At 47.5% G+C, this 26,833-nt stretch overlaps 1 protein-coding gene across 4 annotated transcripts in view; it reads right to left on the bottom strand.

Annotated features, from left to right (window-relative positions):
• TENM4 (teneurin transmembrane protein 4) overlaps window positions 1-26,833 on the bottom strand; it is a 377,541-nt gene that overhangs the window by 186,324 nt on the left and 164,384 nt on the right. For all 4 annotated transcript variants that reach the window (XM_054725404.1, XM_054725405.1, XM_054725406.1 and 1 more), the window contains one exon: window positions 25,664-25,899. In XM_054725404.1, the coding sequence (XP_054581379.1) occupies window positions 25,664-25,899 (236 nt within the window). The remainder of the gene's footprint in view (window positions 1-25,663; window positions 25,900-26,833) is intronic.

Here is a 26,833-nt window from a genome sequence, read left to right as displayed (position 1 = left end):
GAGGGGGCAGGGAAGGGGAGTTTCAGGTCTGGGATTTGTGTTTTACTTCAGGGGGAAAGTTGCCATTTTTATCACCAAGGGTTAATTTTCTTAATATAAAAATAACTCCTGCAAATAATAGGCAAAGTCCAACAACTCGGTTGGAAAATAGGCATAGGAACAGACAATTTACAGAATTAGAAATACAATCGGCTCTCAATTATATCAAAAGAGACTCTTAACATCACTCATAGGAGGAGAAATGCCAGTTAAACTTTGAAATCCTATTTTTCACATATGGTTTGGCAAAGATGAAAGAAGGTTGAAAATACACAGTGCTGGCAGAGAGCAGGAAACAGGCACTCTCATACTTGGCTTGTGCGAGCAAAAGCTGGTATACATCCACGGAGGGCAATTTGACAAAAGCTGTCAAGTTTAAAATACACATACCCTTTACCCTGGAATCAGTTTCACATTCTAGAAACTTCTCCTCCAGACCCACTCTCCAGATACACACATACTAAGTGATGGATGTACACTCATTGATAAGGCTATTCACTGCAGCACTGTCTATAATAGCAAAATATTGGAAACCAGTCCCTCAATAAAGGGATATATATATATATATATACACACACACACATACATACATACTATAGGCCCGGTGCATGAAATTCGTGCACTGGGGAGGGTGTCCCTCAGCCCAGCTTGCACCCTCTCTAATATGGGACCCCTCGGGGGATGTCCAACTGCAGGTTTAGGCCCGATCCCTGTGGAATCGGGCCTAAACCTGCAGTTGGACATCCCTCTCACAATCCGGGACCGCTGGCTCCTAACCGCTCACCTACCTGCCTGATTGCCCCGTAACTGCTCCCTTGCTGGCCTGATTGCCCCCTAACTGCTCCTCTGCGGGCCTGATTGCCCCCAAATACCCTCCCCTGCTGGCCTGATCATCCCCAAGGCTTTTATTAGTATAGATATGACCCTGCACAGAAAATTTTACTAACCCTGCTTCACAATAAGGGCTTGACAATTGAATCATTAGGACCAGACACCAAGATTTCCTTTCTTTGAATAGTGGAGGGAATAATTATCTTGTCTTTAAGTTGCCCGGAAATTAAAATGAGATAATGACTTAGAAAAGTATAAAAGCACCATATAAAGACAACTGTCTTTTTAATGAAGTGGCAAAATGAAAAACACTTTTTATTCTCCCCTTCCTTCCTTTACAGCTTTTATTTAAACTTTGAAATTTATAAAAATTTCACTCCAATTTTCATTTCTTTATATTCAACATTATTTTGTATTGGTTTCAGGTTTTATATTAGTTACAGAATAGTGGTTAGACAATCATATACTTTACAAAGTGTTCCCCGATATTTCTAGTACCCACCTGGCATCATACCATCATTACAACACTACTGACTATATTCCCTATTTAAGTGACAATGGGTTTACAGGTTCCTTTCAGTCTTTCTTTTGTGTTGCTCGTCCTTCCTTTTCTTTCTCACTTCTTCCCTCATTTTCTTTATATAGTATCTCAATTGGCCATCAAAGCTCAGTGAAGGCACTGGGACACGCTTCATCCATTTTACAGACCAGGAAACTGAGGCCAATTCCAGTTGGCTGTGGAACTTGACTCAGCACACAGGAAGCCCTCAGAGACATGCTCTTTGCGCTTCCTAAGGGGCAGCGGCCCAGCAAACAGAACAAACCTTCCAGTCAGGCTTCCGAGCCTCTTTCTCAAGCACCTCTTCATTGCAGATGCTACACATTCTTTCCTCTCCCCCCATTCTTTACTGCCCCCCCTTCTCCGAAGCAGGTGGAAGGCTTCCCACTCACTGCCTAGGCATGCTCTGCTACGGGGCAGGGTGTTGCGAGCTTGCTTTTGGGTCAAGGCAGGAGCAGGAGTCACTGCCTCTGAAGTGTGAAGGCCGCCTGAGCGAGGCCCATTAGCACTGGGAGCTTCTCTGAATCACATCAGTCAGTCCAGAACCCTGCAGTGCAGCACCCCTCCACTGAGGTGGCACCACCCCTCAACCCCCGCCTCAGGGGTGAGGGTCCTTGCCCCTCTGCCAGGAGTCCTTCCATGCCCCTTGATCCCTGGCTGGGTCCACCCACGTCTTGGGGGCACTGCAGAACCTCTGTCTCTCTGCAGATGAGGCAGATCCCTGCCCTAGGTCTCCGCAAAGCTATGAATCTGTGGTCAGAGGCCTGGTCTGGGTCTCAACAACCACATGCCTGCAATGTTCCCAGGGACCCCTGGAGAGGCTGGATGGGACTGGCCACGCCCCCCCAGGTTGCCGATCTGCCCAGGGACCCCCGGGAGAGGCTGGATGGGCCTGGCCACGCCCCCCAGGTTGCCGATCTCCCCAGGGACCCCCGGGAGAGGCTGGATGGGCCTGGCCATGCCCCCCCAGGTTGCCGATCTCCCCAGGGACCCCCGGGAGAGGCTGGATGGGCCCGGCCACGCCCTCTCCAGGTTGATGGTCTCCCCAGGGACCCCAGGAACTAAGAGGACTGGGCGCCGCCATCTTGATCTTCTCAATGGCGGGATAGGCCACCTGGAGTCCCGCCCCCCAGCCTCCCTCCGGCCCAATTGTGGGCGTAGCGGAGGTGTGGTCAATTTGCATGTTACTCTATTATAAGGTAGGATATATATATCCTACCTAATAATAGAGTAACATGCAAATTGACCATACCTTCGCTACACCCACAAGCCACGCCCACCAGCCACGCCCACCAGGAAACCATCGCAGGGATGCTGGGGTGCAGCCGAGGCTTTCCTGGCCTTGTGCACCAGCGGGGAGCCTGCACGGATCGCAGGCAACCACTGGGGGTCGGCTTCTAAGATCCGTAGCAGGGACACTGGGTGTGGCTGATCCCAAGGCCGCCGCCCGGGGCCAAGCCCCGACCCTGAAAGAAGGCAGAAGGCGGTGGCCACAGCCAAGGCCTGGGTCCCCGGTGCCGGCAGAAAACTGGTGCAGGCAGCCAGGTGAATGAAGGTCTATTGCACAAATCTTCGTGCAAATGGGCTGCTAGTGTGTGTGTGTGTGTGTGTGTATATATATATATGTATATATATATACTGTGCAACCATAAAAAAAGAGTGAGGAAGTTTTTTGCATGTATTTTTCTGGAGGGAAAATTATAACATGCAGAACAGTATATTTGATATACTACCACCTTCGGGCAAAAAAAAATTCCTATACTAGTATATGTACAGAATATTTCTGGTAGGATATGAAAGACATTGGTGGCTGTGGGCGTGTCCTGTGAAGGAAGGAGATGCCAAGCGAAAGGGACAGAAGAGAGATTTACTTTTCACTGTATATCTACTGTACATTTCAACTTTGTAGCATGTGCATGTATTTCTGTTTTAAAAATACTTTCCAAGGGAGCAACTGCTAAAAAGTCTTGTGCAACAATCTAGATGGCCCATAAGATGCCGAAGAATGGACATGTCCCTAAAGATACTCAGAGCGAGAGAAGGCTAGGAAGTGTATTCCCAAAATCTAGTACAAATGTCTGTTTAAATCCCATCTGAGGATTCACAAGACTTGAGCCTTGACGGTACTCTCCCTTCTGGGATGGCTACCCTGACTCCCCACATACACAGTTAAGCACTGCAGTGCCAGGACTCACCCAGCATCCTGTGTGTAGCATCATGTGTTTGTTCAATAGGTGAACACTTTCTAAAAGCCCACTCTACGCCAGGATCTGTGGCTGGTCTGCAGAGCCAGAACCGAATCAGATAGCCCTGCTTTGATAAGCTCACAGTCAAGTAGGGGAGACAGACAAGCTACAGAATCTGTTCTGAGGGACTAAGAAGGCCCAGAGGAGGGGGTGACTGACCCACTAAGGGGCTTTAGGAACACAGGGGAGGATCTACAGAGATATGAAGGCCCAGAGTAATTAAATTGACTAAGGACCCACTATGTGCCAGGCAGCATGCTGGGTAATTTATATACATTCCATCTAATTGTCATGGCCACCTTGCCAAACCCAATTTACAGATATGCATATTAAGGCTCAGAAGGTAAATGAAAATTATAAAGATAAAACTATGATTTACCGAATGCTTACCATGTGCCAGGCATTGTGCTAAGAGCAGTAAATATCATATTTCCTTTAATCCTCATAATAATCCTATGAGGTGAGTGTTAATAACCCCATTTTACAGATGAAGAAACTAAGACACAATGACATCAATTAACACATGGAAGGTTAAATGGCTAACAAGTGGCAGATGGAGACAAGTGGCAGAATCCAAAACTGTTCAAATCCCGAAATCATACACCTTCCATCTTTCTGGCTTGAAGGCCCAGGCTCTCCCCACTTCCCCAGGCTGCCTCTCACTAGCTCTATCTAGCAAGGCACGTGAGCCTGATAAGGATATTCCCCTGTAACACGTCAAGCAGACTCTGAGGCTTCACGTGCCTTTCTAGGTAGCAACCTAGGATTCTGTGAGGCTGACAGAAGGTGGTGTTACTTGGCTCCAGTCTCTGGCCAGGTCCACTGATGGTGGTGTTGAGGTGCCCTGTGACTGCCTTCAAGACACAAAGAAAACTGTGGAGGCTGAACACAGCACACCCTCCTGACTTCCGGTCCAGGCACAAGCCAACCCGAGAATACACACATTTAATTTAACCAGCGGGCGTACCCTGATAGCAGGAACAGAATCTGACCCTGTGTTTTCTCTTCGGTGACTGTGGTGCAGGGGAAAGTGTGAGGGACCAAAGGTAAGAAAACTGGGTTCGAAAACTAACTGCCACTTTCTAGCTACAGTGTTCTCACCTGAGACGCAGGGATAAAAATGTTTCAAAGGGTTGTTGTATCAGATGAGATGAAATGTGGCCAGGGGCTTTGTAAATTGTCGGTATAGGTATATGGGATTAACTATGTTTTATAACCATTATAATTGTACCATTGATGATCATGATAAAATAGTAGCTAACATTTATTGAGCACTTTTTAGGTCTCAGGCACTAAAATGCTGTACACTGCTTTTGACTATCTCTGTGTAGTTGTCAATAGTAATAAAAGTTAACTTGCCTGGAAGAAATGAACATTCGGCTATTTCCAAGGCTGAATTAGCTTACATTTCTGCTTACCTTCTTACTGTTTTAATCTATATATTGGCAACTCCAAGGTGATGGAGAAATGGTTTGAACTATGGACAACTCAGATCTATGGAGTTCAATGTGCAGGGCCTCCTTCCCCATCAGAAGCAATGATTGCATCTCAGTGTGCAAAACTGCTGTCTTGTTCAAAGGTCAGAGCATTAACTCATCCCAAGATGAAGAGAACTCTCAGAGTGTTGTGAAGAGAAACGTTTTTATCGTCTGAGCTTTCTCTTATTTTTCACAAGATGCAAAAGCAAGTCCTTGCTTCAGTCATTACGCTGAGGGGGAAGAAAAGCCCGTGGAAGAAGTGTTACAGGTGAAAATGATCACAAGACCTGGTGTCCCAGGGAAGGGAAGGAGGGCAGGCCGGTCCCAGCAGTGGGGCAGGCTGTGGACCTAAAGCTAGGAGGTGTGCATTGGCACTCCTTCCTCTTAGCTGTGCCCCCCACAATCATAAACAGAGGCCCCACACAGCTGTGACCCGTGGAAGATGAGCTCCTGAAAACCACCTGGGAAAGCAGAGGTCTGGGTTCAACTCAGACTTGGACCCTCCCCGAAGATGCGGGCATTCAGAAATCACTTAGGAGGCTGGTGGGCAGGGAAGTGAGCGCAGCCACCCAAACTGGGCTGAGCAGAGTGAGCTTGCGGAGTAGGATGATGTGGGGTCAGAGATGTGAAGCTTGAATAGTGCTGCCTTAAAGAAAAAAAAAGAAAAAGAAAAAAAAAGGGACCCTTTGTCTGTGACCCAGTCTTAAACATAAGTCACACTCCGTTGTTTCACTGAATTGGCTGGTGGGTGGTTAATTTCATGGTTCTGGGTTCTGGGGGAGGAGAAGAGAGAAGGAAGAGAAATAGTTTGCCCTGTTTTCTTCCCAAAGGACACAACCCATGGTCAGCCAGACTGTCCAATAATACAGATCTCAAGCAACCACTCCTCTTTATCATGGATGATCATCAAAATAATAATAGCAACACAAAACCAATTACCCAATGCTTTATTTACATTATCCAATTGAATCCACACATAAAAAATAATGAAAAACATCATTGAAGAATGTATACAATGCAACTGGAATAGAAATGGAGCTATAGGAATACACCATGATTTACTCCGAGAACTAAAATAAGTCACCTAACATCGCAGAGCTGGTGGAAGATGGAGGCAGGTTTCAGAGTCAGGGGCCAGTATTCCAAAGGATCTGGAAGTTAACAGCCAGGGATCCAAGAAAGCAAAGAAATGGAAATGCCCCTCTCCAGCCTGCTCTGAGGATGGACCGGACCATGGAAAAGTATAGATGTATCATCATAGTCCTGGTTTCCTGAGGAATCAATCCTAACCACTACCACCACCACCACCACCACCACCACCACCACCACCACCATGGATGCCCACCACAGAATTATCTAAATCACGCCCAGCGGTGGTCTGTATTTACAACTGTGCAAAACTCTCCTCCAGTACACGAAAAGGGAAGTAAATAAGAAACTTGATACTGGTTTTGCTTTTCAACTAGTTTGCAATTCAATGAAAAGGTGAAAAGATGCTGAAGAGTTCAGACAAAGGCTGTGGAAAGGCAGCAGGTTCAAAGATCACCCACTTTGAAATGTTAATGATTTCTGAGAGCCAAGAGCTGGGCTGGAGGAAGTTTCTTATTCCCTCAACTCTGGTCAATCTGATGGGAGGCTTGACATTTCCCAGTTGCCTTTTCCTGCCCAGCAAGACAAGAGAGATGGCTGAGAAAGTGCAAGCTCCATCTTGACATTTTTAAGAAAAATGCTCACTAGATGTGCAGACGTTGAAGGCTCCAGGCAGCACCTGGCCAGCAGGAGGCAATTAACAAAGTCATTATGCAGGAGTCACCAATACAAGTACAGGAGACTTCTCCCTGCACAATGCAGGCCTCCTTCCAAAAACCCAATGCATCTGTCACTCAGCAGTTCCTGGTAGTGAGGACAGATGGTTATAACCACAACTGCTGATTCCAGTGGCGTTTTTTGGTTTCAGAGACAGTGGGAACCAACTTAGCTACACAGGTACCCACTTTTCTTATATTAGTGCTCAGGTTGGTTTTTTTGTTTGTTTTTTTAAATAGCATCATTTGTGTAAAATATAAGTCGCTGAATTCTTTGACTTATGGTCCTCTGATGGGGAAAACAAAAACCAAAAAGACCAAACACAAACCACAACACTTTCATTCCCCAGGTTCTATTCCTAATTTTGCTACAAAGCCACGGCATTCAAAAGTTCCAAACCAAGAAGCTACATACACAGAGATATACACTGCAGTGTAATAGCAAAAACATTGGAAGCCACGGAGATGTCTAAAAATAGGGAATGACTTAGCTAAAATATAAGACAGGTACTGGATGGAATACAAGGTAATCATTGTAATAAATAACCATGACAACCAGCAAGGAGGGCAAATGCTTACAACATAATGTTAAGAGGGAAAAAGCAGGACACAAAATTGCAGGTTTCTGCTGACCGCATCGCTATAAAACCAGATATGCATATGAAAAAAATAATCTGGAAAGACATACTTAAAACTGACATCAGGCTTTGAATTATACTGGTAGGGTTATGGATACATTTTCTTTGCTAGTTTCCAAACTCACGTCAGTGCTGTTTTACATTAAAAAGGAAGTTCTACCATTTGGCCTCCAGAGCAACAGGTAGAAAAGAAGAGAGCAGAGGGGGGAGACCCTAACTTTGAGTGAGTAGGCCAGTCACTTAGGCAAGGGGAATTACGTACTTTTTTTTTCATTCAGTCCTCACTTACACCTTAAGGAAATTATGATTCTCAATTTACAGGTGAAAAAATGTGAGCCTTGGAGAGGTTGCATGACTTGCTCAAAGACACTGTCCAGATGGGAAATGAGGAAGTCACCTGGGAACCCAGATCTGACTGGTTCTCAAGTCTAGGACCTCCTCCTGGTGTACCATACTGCTGGTGGGTTACATGCCTGAAATTAAGTTAAAATTAAAAAAAAATTAGGGCAAAGCCTCTGCTGACAGCGTAGCCAAGTTTGCTCTTTTGAGATGGTTTGTCAAGGGGCTTTCTCCTCAAGGACAAAGCATGGGGCTCCATCCTTCCTCTTAGGCATGGCTGATCCTCACAATCAAAACCACATAAACACCCCAATCTGGCATGGCTTAGTGGTTGAGTGTTGACCTCTAAACCAGGAGGTCAAGGTTTGATTCCCTGTCAGGGCACATGCCAGGTTGCAGGCTCAATCCCAAGTGTGGGGCATGCAGCAGACAGCCAATCAATGATTCTCTCTCATCATTGGTGTTTCTCTCTCTTTTCCTCTCCCTTTCTCTCTGAAATCAATAAAACATATTTTAAAAATACCCTACATAAACGAAAATAAGTGACTTGTCCATTGGCAGAGTTAGTCCTCAAGTTCAGCTCTCCCCAGAGCACTCAGAGTTAGGCCATTTATTAGTTTCATGACTTTGGGCAAATTACTTAGGCTCTCTGAGTCTCAGTTTCCTTGTGTGCAAAATGAAGATAGCAATAGCTACCTCAAAGGATTAAATGAAATTATGTACGTAATTTGCTCAAAACTGTGCCTAGCACGTATGTAGTAGAAGCTCAATAAATGGCAGCTGTCATCCTTGTTATCTTGCTACATTGATTTTCCTAATTCCTGAAGCCACTGCAAGACTTGTTAAAGCTAGCTCTGTTATGTCATTTTTTCTTCTTTCTATATATTCTCCCTAACTCCCCTTCCTGCCAACTGTGAATTTCTTCCAGCTCAGGGCCCTCTGCTATCCTGCTTCCACTAGCTGACAGCCTCAGGAACTCGAGCTATTTGCCCAATGGCTACAAGAGTTTTTAAAAGCGGAATCACTATAGAGCAGCCTGACAGGATCCCACTGGTGACTACGTGTGGCTAATTTTAAATCAAGTAAATATATTGCTTTTCTTCCTGTCTCCGGATAAACCTGACTGCAACAATCAGGGTTACTGTCTCTCACCCCCAAATTAAGTGTTTTCTGTAGAATGGACTCTGGCACAGTTAATCATTTTTCTGTGCTGTGCCATGCTGGGGCGGGGTGGGAGGGGGTTGAGGAGGGAGGCCTTTTAGCAAGGATTCCTTGGTGGCTGCTCGATATTTCTGTAAATCAAGGTGGGGTTGGGCATGAGTGAGAGGCTCAAGCACAGTGAGCCTCTGAAGTGGGAAACAGGCACGCCCACCTCGATGTGAAGGCAAAATATCAATTTCACTGGCGGGCTCTGAAAACTGGTGACCAGGCAAGTTGTAGGAGAAGCACGGCCGGAATCTAATTTGTACAGAATAGAGTAAACTGCTATTATTGCAGTAATAGAATAAGAAAGCTGTCATTTCTGGGCACCTTTCACCCGACAGGCTCTACGAAGACCTCTTCGGTACATAACTAATTTAGAGGTTGCCCACCTCCGCCAACCCCTGGAGTGACCTTTGCCCAGGCCCTGCCCTACTCCCAATACCCTGCTGGTCCCAGAGCCAGGAAATGAAAGGCACAGAGGCTCAGGGGTTAGGGGCAGCACAGCCTTTGCTGCCGGGCAGCCCGGATCCCTTCTCTGGTCCTCACGTTCATCGTTATGCGGCTTGGATCATGTGATTTAACTCTTTTGAGCCTCGGTTTCCTCATGTATAAAATGGTGACAATAATACCTAAATCCAAGAGTTGTGAAGAGAAAATAAAAGAGTGTATTTTATGAGCGTGTTATGGTGCTTGGCATCTACTCAAATATACAGCCAGCGGGGCTCTCTGTGCTGGTATCATATCATCATATAATTTTTTACCGTAATTAGGGTTTTCACTGAGAAAGTGAAGGAAGGAGATTTCTGGAGTTGATGACCCTGAGTTTTGCTCTGGTGTTGGAGGCTGTTGCTAGGACTGACAGTATAGCCACAGGGTGGAGACTCAGACCTGACTGGTGCATCCTGGCAGAGCCGCTGCTCTGAGCCCCCTCTCTAACCTCTTAGTTCAGAGCTCTGTCTAGTAAATGACCCTGTCATTAAGTCGCAGCAGGAAATCCTGTAAGAGCTGTAAAGCCATCTTCCTGCTTGTTCCTCCATCAGCACAGCCCTCCCAGATTAAAGGAGCGAGAGTAAAGGGAATGAGCCCACAGACCTCCTGGGTCAGGCCACCCTGAAGCCCTCTCTTCAGGGCAGGGAGTATTCCTTTCATTTCCATCTCCCAGCACCTGGACCACAGGAGTGAAGAAGAAAGTGGGGAGAGGAAGGAGATGGGCATAATTAGGATTATTATTGACATAACAGCTGTCATTTATTCTAAGTGTACCATGTGTGTGACGTAATGCTGGAGGATTCGCATTCACCATGCCATTTCATCTCAGAACCCTTTAAAGCAGATACTATTAGGAACCCCACTTTATAGATGAGGCACCTCAAAACTTAGCAACAAGGTAGATATCATTAACCTAATGTATCTCCAGGAAACCGAGGCTCAGGAACTGCCTGTAATTGCACCATTCATCATGGCAGCACCAAGTCCAACACCAGGTCCGGGGCACTTCAGACGCCAAGCTTTCCTCAGCCTGGTGTCAAGGGCGTGAGGACAGGCTTCCATTCAGTCCTGATCAGAACAAACATACAGCTTCTGATCCAACAGCCGCCAACAGAGCACACGGCCCAGGAAGGGACTCCACACAGAGGAAGTGCTCAAACCTGGTACAAGGCCCACAGCCCGTCCTTCGTATTCAAGGCTTAACTAATGGTCCAGGCATCAAAGACACTGGGATGGCCAGCCTGTTCCAACCGCTCTGCTGGGGGGAGCATCCAGCACTGCCCTGCCAGTACCACCCTGGGCCTGGTAAAGTGCCCGTCACTTCCCGGAGAGGAGGGGCAATGCTGGAGCAAAGCTCTGCAGTTTCTGACTTCCTTCTCCTACAACTTGCCTTGTCACCAGTTTTCCGCGTTTGTGGCACCCGCATCCACGTGTCAACATTATTCCCAATGCCATCTAGGGCATTTCTATATAAAGGTGCCTGGACTTAGCAAAGGACCAGCCTCTCACGTGTGGCACATGGTCCCCTCCTCCACCTGTAGCAACCTTCAAGGGGGCAGGGAAAAGCCATGGGTTTGGTGAACACTTGGGAGCTACAGGAGAATGCCTGTTGCTAGGTAGCATTTCCATAGCTACTAGAAACACGCTGTGATAGGGCTCTGGAGTGCAGCACGCCCACTTCCTGATTTCCTTTGGCACACCAACCCTGTAACTAATTTTTTTTCAATGATCAAAGTCAATTAGGAGGTGGTCCCCACTGTACCTCTAAATGGAGTTTTAATTTGTGTATATATTATTAGGATAGGCCTTCTCCCTCTGGAACATTCACTTTGGTGAGAGGAAGGAGGGCGGACAGCTTAACGTGGAGCCTGCCACCCGGATTTGTGACTTGGGATAATATTTCTTCATAATGAGAAGCATTTTGAAAAAGCAGTTTAAAATCTCCTAGAACAGAGTGTGTGAGGTCACAGCTTCCCTATCTCCTGCCCCCTGGACGTTTTCTGGCTCTTTGGGATCATACCACATTTTCTTAAGATTTTTAAATTGATTTTTAGAGAGTGGGGAAGGGGAAGAGAAAGAAACATCAATTGGCTGTCTCCGACATGCCCCCGACTAGGGATGGAGCCGCAACCCAGGCATATGCCCTGACCATGAATTGAACCAGCAACCTTATGGTGCACAGGATGGCATCCAACCAACTGAGCCACACTGGCCAGGGCCACACACATTTTCATGTTTCCCTGCCCTTGTCATGCACAGAGCAAGGCTCTCAATAAATGTGAGTCTCCTTCTCTGATACACACAGTCCTTCGATTAGAAAGTTTAAGGCAGCCCAGATTTCCAGGCACCATGATGATGCTGATGATCAGGTTAATAATAGCCACTGTCTTTGATTGAAAGCTATATGGTGCCAAGCAAACACTGGATTATCATTTAATCCTCACAGAGCCCTATGAGGTAGGTACTATTATTACCCCCATTTGCAAATAAGGGAAATGGAGGCTGGTCAAAGAGGTTCAACAACTTGCCCAAGATCACACATTTAATAAGGTCTGAGTTGAATCCAGATTGCGCTGAACCTGTCCCTAACCACTATAGAAGCCGACTTTCTGCTTAGATGTAAAAGTGTAGAAATGATAAGAATGGGGGGAAATGCAAATCTCGTTCTTATATGGACCTGCCTTACTGCTCAAATTTTGTGGGCAATATATTTTCCTGAGGATAATCTCTTCATAACAGAAACAATTTTCAGAGTATTTAAGTGCTTGTTGAGCACAGTATCTGACATTCCTCATTACCTCCCCCTGCTCAGGAGTCTCAGACTGTGTGCATTTCCATCCCTTGGACACACCTGTCTGTCCAGCCTCCAGGCTTTTGCTAATGCAGTGACTCTTTGTGGAATGGCCACTGCCTTTCCAATTTAAAAAACAAATCACAACAACGACAAAAACCATTCTGCAATCCTTCAAGGCCTACTTCAAATATCACCTCTTCCATGAGGATTTCCACTATTATATCAGCCAAAAATGCCCTCTGCTCTCCCCTCCCACCTGGGCCCTTCCCATTATTGCAGCACCTCTCCATGCACCACCCTGCCCTGACACCTGCCTCCTGTTCTTTGCTGGCTCTGTGTCCATCTCGGTACCCAGTGGAACAGATCTGTAGAGAGACCCAGCCACTGGCCCTCACCAGCTGTACATCAGCAGATAACTCACTTCACCACTCTGCTCCTCCGTGTTTTCATCTGTAGAAATGTAACTATAATACAAAGCCATCTCCCAGGCTCTTGTAAAGATTACATTTAATGCAAGTTCTTTATAAAAGAAAGAACACCCTAAGTTTAAAACACAGACTAATGCAAAGATTTATATATGAAACTTCCAACACAGCCCCAGGCTACACGGTTAGGTATATGAGCTTAATACACTATGAAACTTATTTAACGAACTTAATACACTATGAAAACGTTAGGATCCGACAACCAGTTGTAAAAGAAGAGTTTTTAGGTAGATAAAAAAGAAAGATGCCACTTTTTCTAAAATTCTCACTTAATCTTTGCTCTCCTCCACTCCATCTCTTCTCAAATCCCCTTTTGTATGCGTAGTGGGTGCTCACAGAGACACACACAGGAGCCCAACGAGCATATCTTGCTATAGAATTCCACAGAGGCTCTGAGTGGTGAAATTTAGGACAACGTGATGAAATGGATGCCACAGTACAATCAATGACACTGGCATTTTTTCTCTTTCCCCATCGGAGGCTGAACAAAATCTAACTCCAGGCTCCAAGGCAGGACGAATCTAGCTGCCTGCCATAGGCCAGCAGGAAGGACTTTCTCCAGAATGAAATGTTAGGCCAGTGACAGTACTCGAGCCCCATGAGGCCGGGAGCACGGCAGAATCAGATAACACGAGGAGCTGGTGCTCAGTGAGCCGTGTGCATCAAGGCTGTCATTTCCTCCCCGATCCTGAATCACTATGGGTGTAGACCCCAGCCCCACTCAATGACACGGCTAGCTAGCAATCCAAGCACAGAGCATGGAAAGGGCAGCTGGATGTTAATTTTTTATTTCATAAAAAACACACTCATTTCTCTCTTTAGTTGGAAGCTCCCTGCACCCTCTCGGCAGTTCAGCTCAGGTAATCAACCCTGCCCCACCCCAGCTACGGGAACCGCAGAGTACAGTGGGGAAAAGGCCAGTATGGGAGCACATCCTGGTTCTTTCACTCATTAGCAATGTGGCTTTGGACAAACGATTTAACCTCCTCGGGCCTCAGTTTCTCATCCATAAGGCAGAAATAAAAATAGGCTAGTACTTAGCATGCAGTTGGCACCTGACAAATATCTGTTGGATAGTGAGACTGTTGAGAAAATGCAATGAGAAAATCCATGTAACACTCAGAACATGCCTGGCACATGGGAAGCTCTCCACCCATGTGAGCTGCCATCTCTGTCACATGAGGTTAGGTCCTGGGAGAAGAGCTGGGAGAAGGGGCAGAGTAAAGACCCAGACAGGATGGCAAAGCCCCCTTGGTGGCTCTGAGCCTCACGTATGGAGCACAGCAGAAGGCATCGGACGACGGCTCCGAGAGGCAGCATGGTCTACAAAGGGAGGCCCAAGACTTGAAATCAGAGCTGGTTTCCAGGTCCAGCTGAACAAGTTACCTAACTGCAGTGGGCCTCAGCTTCCACAGCTGGGGGTTCAGGACAAGGACATGCAGTGCAGAGCCTGCTGGGGAGGACCAATGTTTTGAAGGCAAGGTATTTACTAGTATTATGCAGTGGCCTAGGGGAGCCTAACTCCTCAGGGGGAAGGCAGCCTTCAGTAAAATAGAGATTGCGGTCTGCCGATAGGCCAAAGGCACAGATGGACATTTGAAAGCACAGTCTCCAGAACCAGGTGCCAAAAACAGCCCACACTTCTATCTACTGCCCTCTGCCTCTGATTAGGCTGCTCTATCTTCCAGAAAGTCATCCTATATCTTACTTGATGTATAAGGCTCAGTGCCTTGGGGAAATTCTGTCTCATCTTCCTGGTTAGAATGAATTGCTTTCTCCTTCAGGCTCCGCCCACCCCAAATAACCCCAAACAAACAAACAAACAAAACAGGGACAAGGTTCACACTCCAGTAACATGCTTTCATCAATTGCCATCAGCAACTCACATGGAACCATGGATAACTCCAAGCAGCGATGCTAGCTTATCGGCTTTGCTGGGGAGACAACGGGGCACACAGCTCAGTGAATGCTCCCCGCCGTTTCAAACCAGAGCGTGGGGAAGCTTCCTCTACTTAATCCCAGCTTACCTGAAATCCCGGTGTCTGGGGATGGCCCTTGGCCACTGCATCTGAAAGGGTTTAAACTCTCTGGGTGATCCAGCTGCCCGCAGGGTGAGAACCGCATTTACTGAGCACCCACCGTGGACCACCCACGGACTGGGCCCTGGGCAGACATTCTCCCACGTAATGCTCAGAACACCTCTCAGCCATGAATGGACATCCCCGCAACGAGGAAACGAGACTCAGAGGGATGCCGACAGCTGTGTGAGCCGGGCTCCTGTTACCAGACTGCATTGCTGTCTTTAAAGGGTGTTTAGTTCTGGTTTTGTTGTTTTATTGTCAGGCATAGAAAAAATACCATTTTTTACAGCCCTCTCTCCTCCTCTCACACCCCCTTCTCCTACCTCTCCCTCTTTTTATTTATTTTTTATTGATTTCAGAGAGGAAAGGAGAGAGATAGAAACATCAGTGATGGGAGGGAATTGTTGATCAGCTGCCTCCTGTACGCCCCGCACTGGGGATTTGAGTCCGCAACACTGGCATGTGCCCCGACCTGGAATCGGGAATAGAGTTGTGTCTTGGTTCATAGGTCGATGCTCAACCACTGAGTCACACTGGCTGGGCCCGCCCCTCCCTCTTTTCTGTGAGCTGGAGGGCAGCTCGCCTTGCTCCCTCACCTCTGTCCCAGGCCTGCAGCCTCAGCAGCCCTGACTATACTGCCCTCCTCCCCACTAGCCAGGTATTCACAACAGCCACTGGGGAGAACAGTCTTGCTCCGTTTCTGCAATTAAATAATTTAATTCCATGCAATTAAATTATTTTATTTCCCAGTAATTAGTCTAGACTGAAAACAAGGACTTGGGGACAAATATTTTCCAAGGATGATGAAAACCTGTAAAATCGATTCCTCTGCCACACTCCCGGGTGCAGTGTGGAAGGAGCACCTGGGGTCCAGGGCTGGGGCTGCTTACTGACCCACCACGGCTCTGCTGCCTCTCAGGGCTGGGAACCTGCCCACCAGCCAGGGGCCTCTGAGACCTGGGAGAGTGTGTTGTTGCTGCAGCCGTCGCTGCTGTTATAAAAAATGAATATACTAGTAAACTCGGGTGCTTTCTTTTTTGAGCCCTTTCCAAACTCGGGGACTGCTTGGCCCTCAAATTCAACACACCTTGTTTGCCGGGGGAGGGGAAGACAGCCTTCCTTTACCAGTGATTCTTACTCATGAGAGCCAGGAGCCTGACTGTTACTGCATCCCCACCGCAGCCTGTCATCTCCCTCACAGAGGAGGCAGCGGAGGCCCAGGGTGCGCAGGTTCTCGCTGACAGCCGCACAGTCATAAAGAACGATGGGTCCGAGTCCCGTCTGTGTGACACTGGGACTACACTTCAGCAGCCACCTCTGGTTTCCCCTCGTCTTAGTTTCCGGTCATCATGTTCCCTCTCTCATTATCCCACGGGCTCTAGACTTTGGATCTCTGCTCCCTGGAAGAACTTGAGCCTCCACGCTGACCTTTTTCTTTCCCTCCACTTCATGCCCTGACATCCTCCCCTCCTCTCTCTCCTTCAACAAAGGTTTGCTGAACACGTGCTCCATCCATGACAGACCCTGGCACAAGAGGCTGTGGCTGCAACACTGAGCGAGACGGAAATGGTTTCCACCCTTACGGAGCCTACGATCTAACAGTGGAGACAGATGGGAACCAATCCATGACATAGTTTGGTTAACTGTGGTGAGTACTATGAGTACTCTCAGAGCTGTAACTGGGCTCCCGGCTGAGAGTGAGGTGGTCATAGGAGTTTCACTGAGGAAGCGACATGTGAAGTAAGCTCTTGGAAATGAACTGACTGGGAAAAGGCAGGGGGGCGGGAAGGAGAGAGGGGGCAGTTCCCTAGTTCCCTCCAGGAGCGAAGATCTTTAGCTTCTCTGGGTCTCAGGGCCATTTGTAAAGTCCTATGTCCCCTACCCCTCACCCCCTCCATCAAACCAACCAAGCCAAGGTGAGTCCACAAAGCTGGGAAAGTGGGCACATGGCTGGGGGCCCTGGAATTCAGTCCCATCCTTCAGAGGAGCACCGAGCAGTGAGCAGCACGAGCTGTAGCCTGTCCACATTTTCTGACCCAGGAGCACTGCTCCAGGGAACACCCTCCCCAAAGTCACCGAAAGAAGAAAACAGGGCAGGAGGCACAAAGCTGCTCACAGAGTGCTATTTGTAATAGCAAACAGCTGGAAACAGCAGGAACACAATGGGAATAATGGCACAAATATGGGAGAGCTATTCATCTTGTCAAGAATGAGAACTGTGTCAATTCTTGAAACTGTTTGCATGAAGAAATGGTCCATGAGAAAGACAGAGGAATGTGAACATGTGAGTTCATGCCGACCACATGGAGGCTTTTGGCTGTTATCCTTCAGGAGGTCAAGAACAGCACACACAAAACCCCAGAATGCCTCAGTTGTTTGTCCTGAGAGCCTGAATTCTGAATTATATCATAAAATTTCCTCAACACCACTTTGCTGTCTTAAGAGTTTGAAGGTTATGGTAGGTAACACCTGAGATTGAATCCAGTAAATAAATCACATCTTTACTACACCTCTCAAAAACAGCGCCTAAAACTACCGAGACAGGGAACAGGTAAGTGGGTGCCAGAGGCTGAGAATGAGAAGAGAGGACAGACCACAAAGGGGTGATGGACATGCGCTATGTTTTGATTGTGGTGATGGTCATGCAACTCTGTCAGAGCTCATAGAATGGTACACCGACAAAGTATTAATTTTCTGCATGTATAGTAAATTCTATCTCAGTAAATCTGATTTTAAATACAAGTGGTCAGGGCCTGGGGGCTGAGTGTGGTTTGGGTCTCAGAGCTCCAGCATTGCCATGGAAAGGAATTATGAAGAGTAGGGATCCTCTTGTCCTCCAGATCCACTCTCTCCTTTTCAGCCCCGCTCTGTGCCCTGGGAAGCCGGCCCATGGGACCTACATCCATGGGTTCCCTTGGGCTCTGGCTTCTGGTTGGATTCTACCAATGGGAGGAGAAGGAAGGGTGGGGAGAGAGTGAGGTCTGCAAGCTGGAACATTACTTTTCCTGCTGAGCTGAAACATGTTGAATGACTTACTCATTTCGGCTAGTCTTCTGTTTGTTTATTCCTATTTTACAGATGAGGAAAGGCATCGTAAGGAGATTAAGTCCTTGCCCAGGTGGCACATTAGTAATGGCAGAAGGACAACAGACCCACAGGTCTATAGAGTCTGAGCACATAGCCCTCGCTCCTCTCCTTCCAGACACAAGAAGCCCACTCCATGTAGGCGGCTCCCTTGTTAGAGTGGTCTTCGCCCCTTGACCCCAAATCTGCCTTCCTGTCATTCCACCCTGCAAGCCTGACTCTGCCCCCCTCCCCCCCAATGGTATTTCAAAGAGTTTCAGAAAGCCCTGCTGGTCTCCTCAGGTTTTCCTTTTGGGGGTTGGAGGATATCTGTCTGGGGTCTGTTAAGAAGAGAACAATCTATATATATCTTGCTATTAGCAATTCCCACTGAGCAGCATGAAGGAATCAATCTTAGAGAGAAGGCTTTAAAACAGGATCCTGTATCTTTATCACTTTTTCCTCCTCCTAAAAGATCAAGTTCAATCATCTCCATTTCCCATTCTTTGGGCTATAAAGCTAAATCTATGGCTTCTCTCATGATGTGAAGTCCAACAGAAAGGAGAGAAAATGAGCTTATTGCTCACTAATAACAGCCAGGCCCGAAGCGCAACAGGCCTGTACTTATGAGGCAGACGGCATCTGGGATCCTAATATTGCAAGAGCTGAACCAGATGGGGATAATGGGGGGAGCGTGTGTGTGTGTGGGAGGTGTACAACCACCCTGGCCTCTATTTCCAATCCTTTCTCTAGTCATCTCGTGTCCATTTCACAGGTACCTGAGCCCCAGAACATAAAATGCACATTTCTGCCACCACGCTTTTGCTCATACTATTCTTCTGTCTAAAAAAGCCTTGGCAGGTTTAACCATCTTGCAAGGTCCTTTATTCAACCAAGTCTTACCGAGCACAGCCAGCTTGTGCCAGGCTTTGTGCAAGAAAATGAATATGCAGAAGAATAAGACACGAGGAGCTAGGAGAGTAAGCAACGCTGCCCCTAAAGAGAAGGGAAGCCTCATATCCCTTCTCACTGGATTGTGGTTGTGCTGAAGTCCAGTCTGCATGGTGAAATGTCAGAGGTCCTGAGAGCCTGCACAGGTCTATGCAAGTCATACTGATGGCCAAGTCCACTGCAATCCAATTCCACACCCGCAAGGCAGTAATATTCAAACAAGCAATGCTCTCTAATAACTGTCTTTTGAAAAGCATCAATTAAGCTGAGCAACATTCTCAGTTATAAATTAAATGATCACCACTTCAAGCAAGGGTTGTGATTTTCATTTTCTCAATCCATAATCAGCTGCTGGTAGAGGTGAAAAATACAACCAAACTAGAAAAGAGAATCTCTCATTGCTGAGCATATAGGAAAGTTCCACTGTAGTTAGTTACCCAAAGGCTGCTGCGTCCACATTTGTGACTCTACCCCAATGTCCAGGTTCAACGTCCTAGAGGCAGAGCAGCGTAGACCCGGAAGGACCAAGCAGGATTGTCTACTCTCACCACATCCTGGGTTGAGATAACTGAGCTCCAAGAAAGGGTAACAGTCTCCCCAGGCCACCAGCAAGGGACACCTTTGTTGTCAAGTGACCTGTGCTTTTTCAACATCATCTCATTTCATCTTTTCATAAGGTACAATCGCCTCCTGAAAGTACTACTATTCTTCCTACTTTGCAGATGCGGAAACCAAGGCTCAGAAGGGTGACTCAGCTGCAGAGTGCGGGGCTGGGGTTTCCCCTACTTGGGTCAGGCTCCGAATCCTGTCTTTCTTCTGATCAGGACGCTGTGCTGCCTCAGAGACATCACGGTGAGTGACAACCTTGCCCTGCAGGGTAGACCTGGACCTATGACAGAAGAAATAGCCTCCTAGGGTGATCTCGTGTCTCCATTTAAATGTAAAGCCATTCCTGGGTTTTGTATTATTAACAGGCCTTTTCCGCCTCCTATTCCGAAGGCCTACCTGGCAGGACAGGCACTTGAAGATATTAATCCACACACACTTGGCGTCTGCTTTTCACACAGACGTTTGGAACGCGAGGGGAGCTGTCAGTGTTATCTGGATAGAGGCAACTGTCACTGAAGATCAACCTTCGTCCTAGGAAAAGAAATGACGTGAGGCGCTTCTTTGGTAATGATGCTTCTTGCGGCTGCTTCCCGGGAACAGCGAGGCATCCCTACAAATGTCTTCTGACGGGTGCCCCTGGTTGTTCTGTCAGCTGCCCTTGTGACTACCACAGGCTGGGAAGCCCGCAGGCGCTGCAGGGAGACAAGGCTGGTCCGAGTTCTTGCTCAAGACTTACTAATACTCTATGGCAGTGGTCGGCAAACTGCGGTTTGCCGCTCTGTTGACTAATGAGTTTGCTGACCACTGCTCTATGGGATGCTAACAGTACTAATACTGCTTTTAATAAAAATGGTATCTAACGTTAATTGAATGCTAATACCTTGCTAGGCAGTACACTAGGTACTTAATGCAAATCATCTTACTGGAATGTCTCAACAACCCTGGGAAGTAGCCACTCATTATCCTCATTTTACAGAAGTGTCAACTGAGGCTGAGAGAGGTTATATAAACTTGCCTAAGGTCACAAAGCTTGTAACAGAAGAGCCTAATTTCAGAACCCAGGCTCTCAACCGTGAGGCTACTCTCAGTTTCCTCTCCTGTACAACGGGGCTAATCGTTCCAGCCACACCCGTTATAAGAACCACAAGTCAAGCAGAAACTGAGGTTTAGAGAAGAAAGTAAATTGCTCAAATTTACACAGACACCAAGTGACAGGGCCAGGGCCTGAAGTGGGGTCTATTGATTGCACATCGCCTGTTCAAGCCCAGAATCTACAGCGCAGTGGCTGAAAGTGCGGCCTTTGAAATCCTCTATTGTTTATTGGGATCTTGACCTGGCAAGCTGTTCACTTCTCTGAGCTTTAGTTTCCTCCTCTAGAAAACACAGAAAAGAATGCCTAGCTCACGGAACTCCTGTGAGTGTTCAGAGAGAAGATACATGGGACGGGTTTGGAAGATACATGGAATTTAAAACACGAAATTAAGATGGAAAAGTTATCGCATTCTCAAGACTGTGAGCTCAAAAGAGAAAATATTTTAAAAGCGTCCACTCAAAGCCTTGGTGCCGAGGGGTGGCTGGATCACAGTCCTGCCATTTACCAGGTGACAGTGGGGCAGTTACTCAAGCTCACAGGGGCTCCATGACCTCATCCATACGTTGGGGATAATAACTCATTGTGTTGTTGGGAAATTTCAATGAGGAAACACAAGCTAAGTGCTTAGAACAGAGAAGGGCACGCGGGTAGCACACAATCAACGCTAACTGATCTTATGAATAAGAAGTGACCCCTGTTATTTTTACTACTCTAGACCACACTGCCTTTTGTTTTTAAAAAATTAAATTATGGAAAAAAAAAAAAAGCATTATTGCCGTGATTGTGTAAGCTTCATGATTGACTTGTAACTAATCCCACCTGGATAGCATCCTCTCTCCATTTTGTTCTGCACACAGATTTCTTTTTTCTTCAGAAAAGAAAAGGTAGAGTATTGAAATGGAGACTGAAAAGTACATGAAACATTCCCTGAGAGAGTGGGTGAATAAAACAAGGCACTCAAAAACAAACAAGCAAAAAAAAAAAACCACAAACAAACAAGGCGCTCCTCCCCAATGGCTGCATCTCTGAATGGGCATCCTTTGGAGGCAGAGAGACACATCTTCTCTCTGAAGAGGTCCCCCAGGCTGGGGGGGGGTCCTCCCTAGATTCTCATCCCAGGCCAGACAGCCCACGGGGGAAGGTGGAGGAGGGGGGGTGTCAGCCCAGAGGCCAGGCCCAGGTCCTGCAGTCAGTGTGGCCCTAACTGTGGACTCCAATTCCTCCATCTTCCTATGAAAATAACTGCAAACGCCTCTGTAAATAAAAGGTCACTGTTTGCTTGTTTCCCAAGAAACTTTCCAGCTAAGAAACTGAACGTCAAATGGATCTGTCGGGTTTCCACCCCGATATGGCAGCCGGGAGCAGACACCAGAGAAAGAACAATTCTTTTCCACCCTCTGTTTCCTCCTCCCCCAGTGCTGGTGAGGTGACGCAATTCTTATCTAGAACTTGATAGGATGTAGAAAATAATTACAAATGAAAAGGTTATTCATAATTTTTAAATGAGTTAATTAGTAAACCCAGTCAGACTCACTCATTACGGTAATTAATAATTGATTACACTTGAAATTAAACACAATTTTTCATCAAAAATCTAATTAAATATCTGTGCTTTAGCCTGTTGATTAGATTGGTTGGCCTGCTGGAAAAAGAGTCTTTGTTAAGGATATTTATGCTCGGCTGAGACAATTAATTTGATTTTTAATAATTGATAGTTCCTTACAAGTTAGTCATCACAGCCTCTGATTATGGCCGAGCAACAAGCCTCTCATGGCTCCCCCCAGCAGCTGGAGGAGATCAAGCACTGAGGTGGCCGCCCCCAGCCCTGGAGGAAAGCTAGGGATGGCCTTGCACCTCCAATGCATCCACTTGCATTAACTTACCCAGCCTCAGACGGCTTCTGAGGGAAGGGGTCCTGCCTATTTCCTACATGAGGAAGTCTGGGCTCAGAAAGAGAAGTCACCCAGGACAAACTGGCCAGGTAGCCGAGCTGGGAGTGGAATCAGGCTGCTGGGCTGCCTGTGAGCTGAGGCTCCATGTGACGAGGGGAACGCCCCAGACTTGCCTCGCTGACCTGGTTCTTGGATATGGAATCTAGGGTCCAGTCTGAATGTTTCAACACAGAGAGCTTTCTCAGAAAGATGAGTTCATCGTGTCAGGGAGACGTGATCAATGGCCTGACCACTCCCAAGTTGAGACACAGATTCTAGTCCATCAGCCACAGATGTCCCCTCCTTCCGCCCATGTTGCCACGGTCTTAGTTGAAGCCCTTGGCTTCTCCTTACTTGTTTACTGCAATAGGGCCTCTTCCTTCCTCTACCATTATCTTTCTATAATCAAACTGACTGTCCTGCCACTGCTTAAATCCCACCAATGGCTCCAGGCTGCCTGCCCATTAGGTCCTTCACTTGGCCTCCAACGTGACCTTCATAATCTACCAAACTCTCTTGTAGTAACTCCAACACCCCTCAAGTGCTTCAAACACAGGAAATGCCTTTGCCACCACCTTGTCCTCTTTCAAGTCTGAAACTTCCCTCATGTCAGAATACCCTCCCTGCCTGTCTGTCTATGGTTAACTCTGACTTAAAGATTCAGCTAAAACATTACCTTTCCCAGGAAGCCACCCCGAGTCCTCCTGATGGGGGCTGGGTGTTCTCACAGCCCTGAGCTGCCTCAATCACTGCCAACACAGCTGTCTCCTTTGCTGAACTACAAACACCTCAAGGGTATGGATCACATTGTCAGCCCTAACACTTAGACTATGCCTGGCTCAAAGCAGGTATCCCTAAGGGTTTACTGAACAAAAATAAAAATCTTAGAATCATAGATTCAAAGACTATCAAAGTTGGAAGGAAAAGTAACGATCATTCAGGAAAACCCCCCAATCAGTGCTTGAATCTTATTCTTACTATGTGGTCATCAAGGTCTAGTTGTACCCTTCCTATGATAGGGTAGTCCCTATCTTTTTAGGTAGCTGATAACTGACAACATAAATGGGATGACTGACTATATTAAATGGGAAAGGAAGAAGTCCATGGGATGGAAGCAGAAGAGAGCTTATTTAATCATATGAAGATTTATTCTTTCTCCCTGAACGAGGCTGTTCAGTATAAACCTCAAGACTTCAATGTTAAACAGGTCTATACATAGCAAACCACTTGACTCTTGACGAACAGTGACACTGCTTGTTCAAAAGCCTACCCATTGAGCAAATGGAAAATGTCAGTCAAAAGCAAGAGCTGTGCTAGTGGTTTGCTGGGACACAGTATTGGTGGTGCTAGGAAGAAACTCTCATGCTGGGGAATGGTGCTTGGAACCCCACAACCCTCACCTGTCACCCACTGAAGTCTATCTATGATGCACACCTTTCCCAGAGTCTGGTTGTTCCTTTCACCCTCAGCAGAGATGGCAAACACCTGGTATGTCATCAATATTTGCCACTCCTGTGACCATGACAGATACATTATTAATCAATCACAGAGGCTCTTTCCCATTGAGTATGAATATAGCCTCAGGATCCTTCTCAACACAGCTTTCTAGGCAGCAATAATTAATCTACCCTATAACAGAGATGAAACATGGTTGCCAGCCTAGCCTTGGAGCCATGAAATTCCCCAAGTCAATCTCCACAAGGGGAAAGGAGCCATTGCATACAAAGGAGGCTTTTTTATAGCTTGAGATTAAGGAGACTGCTCTGTTTATAGGACTATCATCTTCCTGGTTATCTGTTATGAAATTCGAGAATCTTGAGAGGGAAGTGACTTTACAGCTCAGATCACCCAAACCCCGATCCATGCTCAAGTCCCTTCACCATGTCCTGAACAAGTGGGGGCCCGTGCTCTGTGGGTCATTCCTAGTGACAGCTCTGTGTTCATCCAAAACACCTTCACAGGGTCCTTTTCCACAATGGGCAGCACTCTGTCTTCCTCTGGCCAGTTAGTTCATTTCCACTTATCCTCTTTGCTGACAAAATCATCTCAGAATTCCTTAGCATGGGCTCAAGGCCTTCTCAAGCTGGCCTGCCTTACCTTAAATCTTGGAATTCTAGATGTGAAGGTTGGAAAGGATGGAGGGTGAAGCCAACCCTGCCGGATGCCCTTACCAACAGGCTGATTTATGTAGAGGCAGCAGTCTCTACACAGTACCCGGGGGTGTCTTCTGATTAACATCATCCCTGGGAGCAGACCAAAGAGAAGGGTCCGGAGCAGGAAACCAGACTGCGTGGGGAATATCAAAGGAGCAGGCAGTGGGAGGCACGCTGTGGGAGCCAGGCGATGGCTAGGAGTATCTTACATCAAGGAGGTGCCCTGGGGCCAGTAGGAAGGCCAGTCAGTGCTGCCCAGGGTCTCTGTGCATCCCTCAGCTGCTCTAACTGTTCCTGTTAATCCTGTGCCTGGGAAGTCTCTTCTCTGAGTTCCTACCCTTGGTGTAATTCTGGATCTTGGTGCCCACAGCACCTTAGACCACATTGCCAAGACATGCATCTTGAGACACGCTTTCCTGGCTTGAGGTCAGCACAGTCCAAACTGTGGCAGTTTCCCTGCAATCCCAGGGCACCCCACCTTCTTCCTGCTTCTTGCTGTAGCTGCATGGCATCCACGGGAGAAGCCTGCCTGCTTTTGGCCTCTCCAACTTGTTGCATTTGTAGTGACTCCAATTTATGACGCTCACGTCACAGATCACCACCTCAAACACCAGTCGTAGGGAATGCCTGTGCCTAATGCTGGGCATCCAAGACATGAAAGAGAAAATGCCAAGCTCACTTCCTGGCATATGTTCAGAGAGGAGAAGAGGGCCCTGGGGTGAGGACCTTAATAGTTTTGGGGTGCAGGCCAGCCCAGAGCTCCAGAGCTGCCTGGCTCTCCCTGCGGCAGGTGCCTTCAGTGCCCACAGGTGTCCTGGCCACTGCCCTCTGGGTCAATGGGGAGTGAAGGGAAGCTGGGGCGGGGGCGGTGCTTACCCACGAAGTACGCCAGCAGGATGACTAGCGCAGCTGAGATGACGATGGCGCTCAGGGCTGCGCACTTCCAGTTACAGTACTTGGAGGGCTTCTTGAGGTTGAAGGCTGGCCGGGCGAAGGTGCTGCGGGGCAGCGGCCGGGGCGGAGGTGAGTACACTGTGCTGGAAGTCAGAGGGTACCCTGGTGATGTGGTGCAAAAGAGTGGGGAGGTGCCTCCCGGCTTGAAGAGGAAGTGCCTGTGGATGGAGAGAAGCCAGAGGGCATCAGGGTCGGCCAGCTCGCCAGGGACCCAGGCCAACCTGGAGGACAGAGGCAGGAGTAGAAGAAGCATGCACAGGAGCCTAGAGAGAGAGAGTCGCCACAGAGAAGATGGGTAACAGGAAAAAGGAGAATCACGTACCAGACCACAAAACAGGGCTCACGAGGACACGTTTCCATGGAACACGGATGGGACAGCCCTGCCCCAGGGGAAAGCCACCCACGCCAAGGCAGAAGGTGCTACCTACTCGACAGAAGGCTGGGTGCCGAGATCCTTTTCCTGGGAAGGGATGGGGCTGGAGATGCTGTTTCTTGGGGAATAAACTAGCTGTTCTCCAAAATTACTGCAGTAACTTGGAAAGTATCTAAAATCCTGTTCTGTCCCCTGGAGATAATGAAACCCCAAATTTTCCTTCACCTTCCAATACCTACTTTGCCAGTGCATCTTGGTGAAGGAATGGAATGCCATTCTTTTGAAAGGGGGCAATGGAAGTTTGAGAACCAAGAAACCACCACTAAGTTCTGCCATGATCAAGAGTGCTCTAGTGGCTGTTACATAGCCAATGGCAGCAAATGCCTTTGATGCACTCTGCTCAGAAGCCACACCACTGCCTTCCAAGCCCCTGGTAAAAGCTTAGCGGGAGGACAGACGGGCAACTGCATCCTGCAGCCTAGCTACAGTCTCAAGGGCAGCATGGCGTGGCCCAAGCACATGGTTGTGGCCAGACGAGGTAGCAGGAAATCCTCCAGAACTTGGCTTTAACCATGGCCCTGGGAGGACTTGTACACAGCCTAGGAAATGGGGTGCTTGGTTGCACTGCATGCTCCCAAGTCTTTGGGGCAAGGGTAAGTCTTAGGGGTAATCTCACACTCTGCTATGGTGCAAGATGCCTCAGGGCCAGAATACATATA

Source organism: Eptesicus fuscus, chromosome 13, assembly GCF_027574615.1.
Source record: "Eptesicus fuscus isolate TK198812 chromosome 13, DD_ASM_mEF_20220401, whole genome shotgun sequence".
NCBI lineage: Eukaryota > Metazoa > Chordata > Mammalia > Chiroptera > Vespertilionidae > Eptesicus > Eptesicus fuscus.
This window is presented reverse-complemented; position numbering and strand designations above follow the sequence as displayed.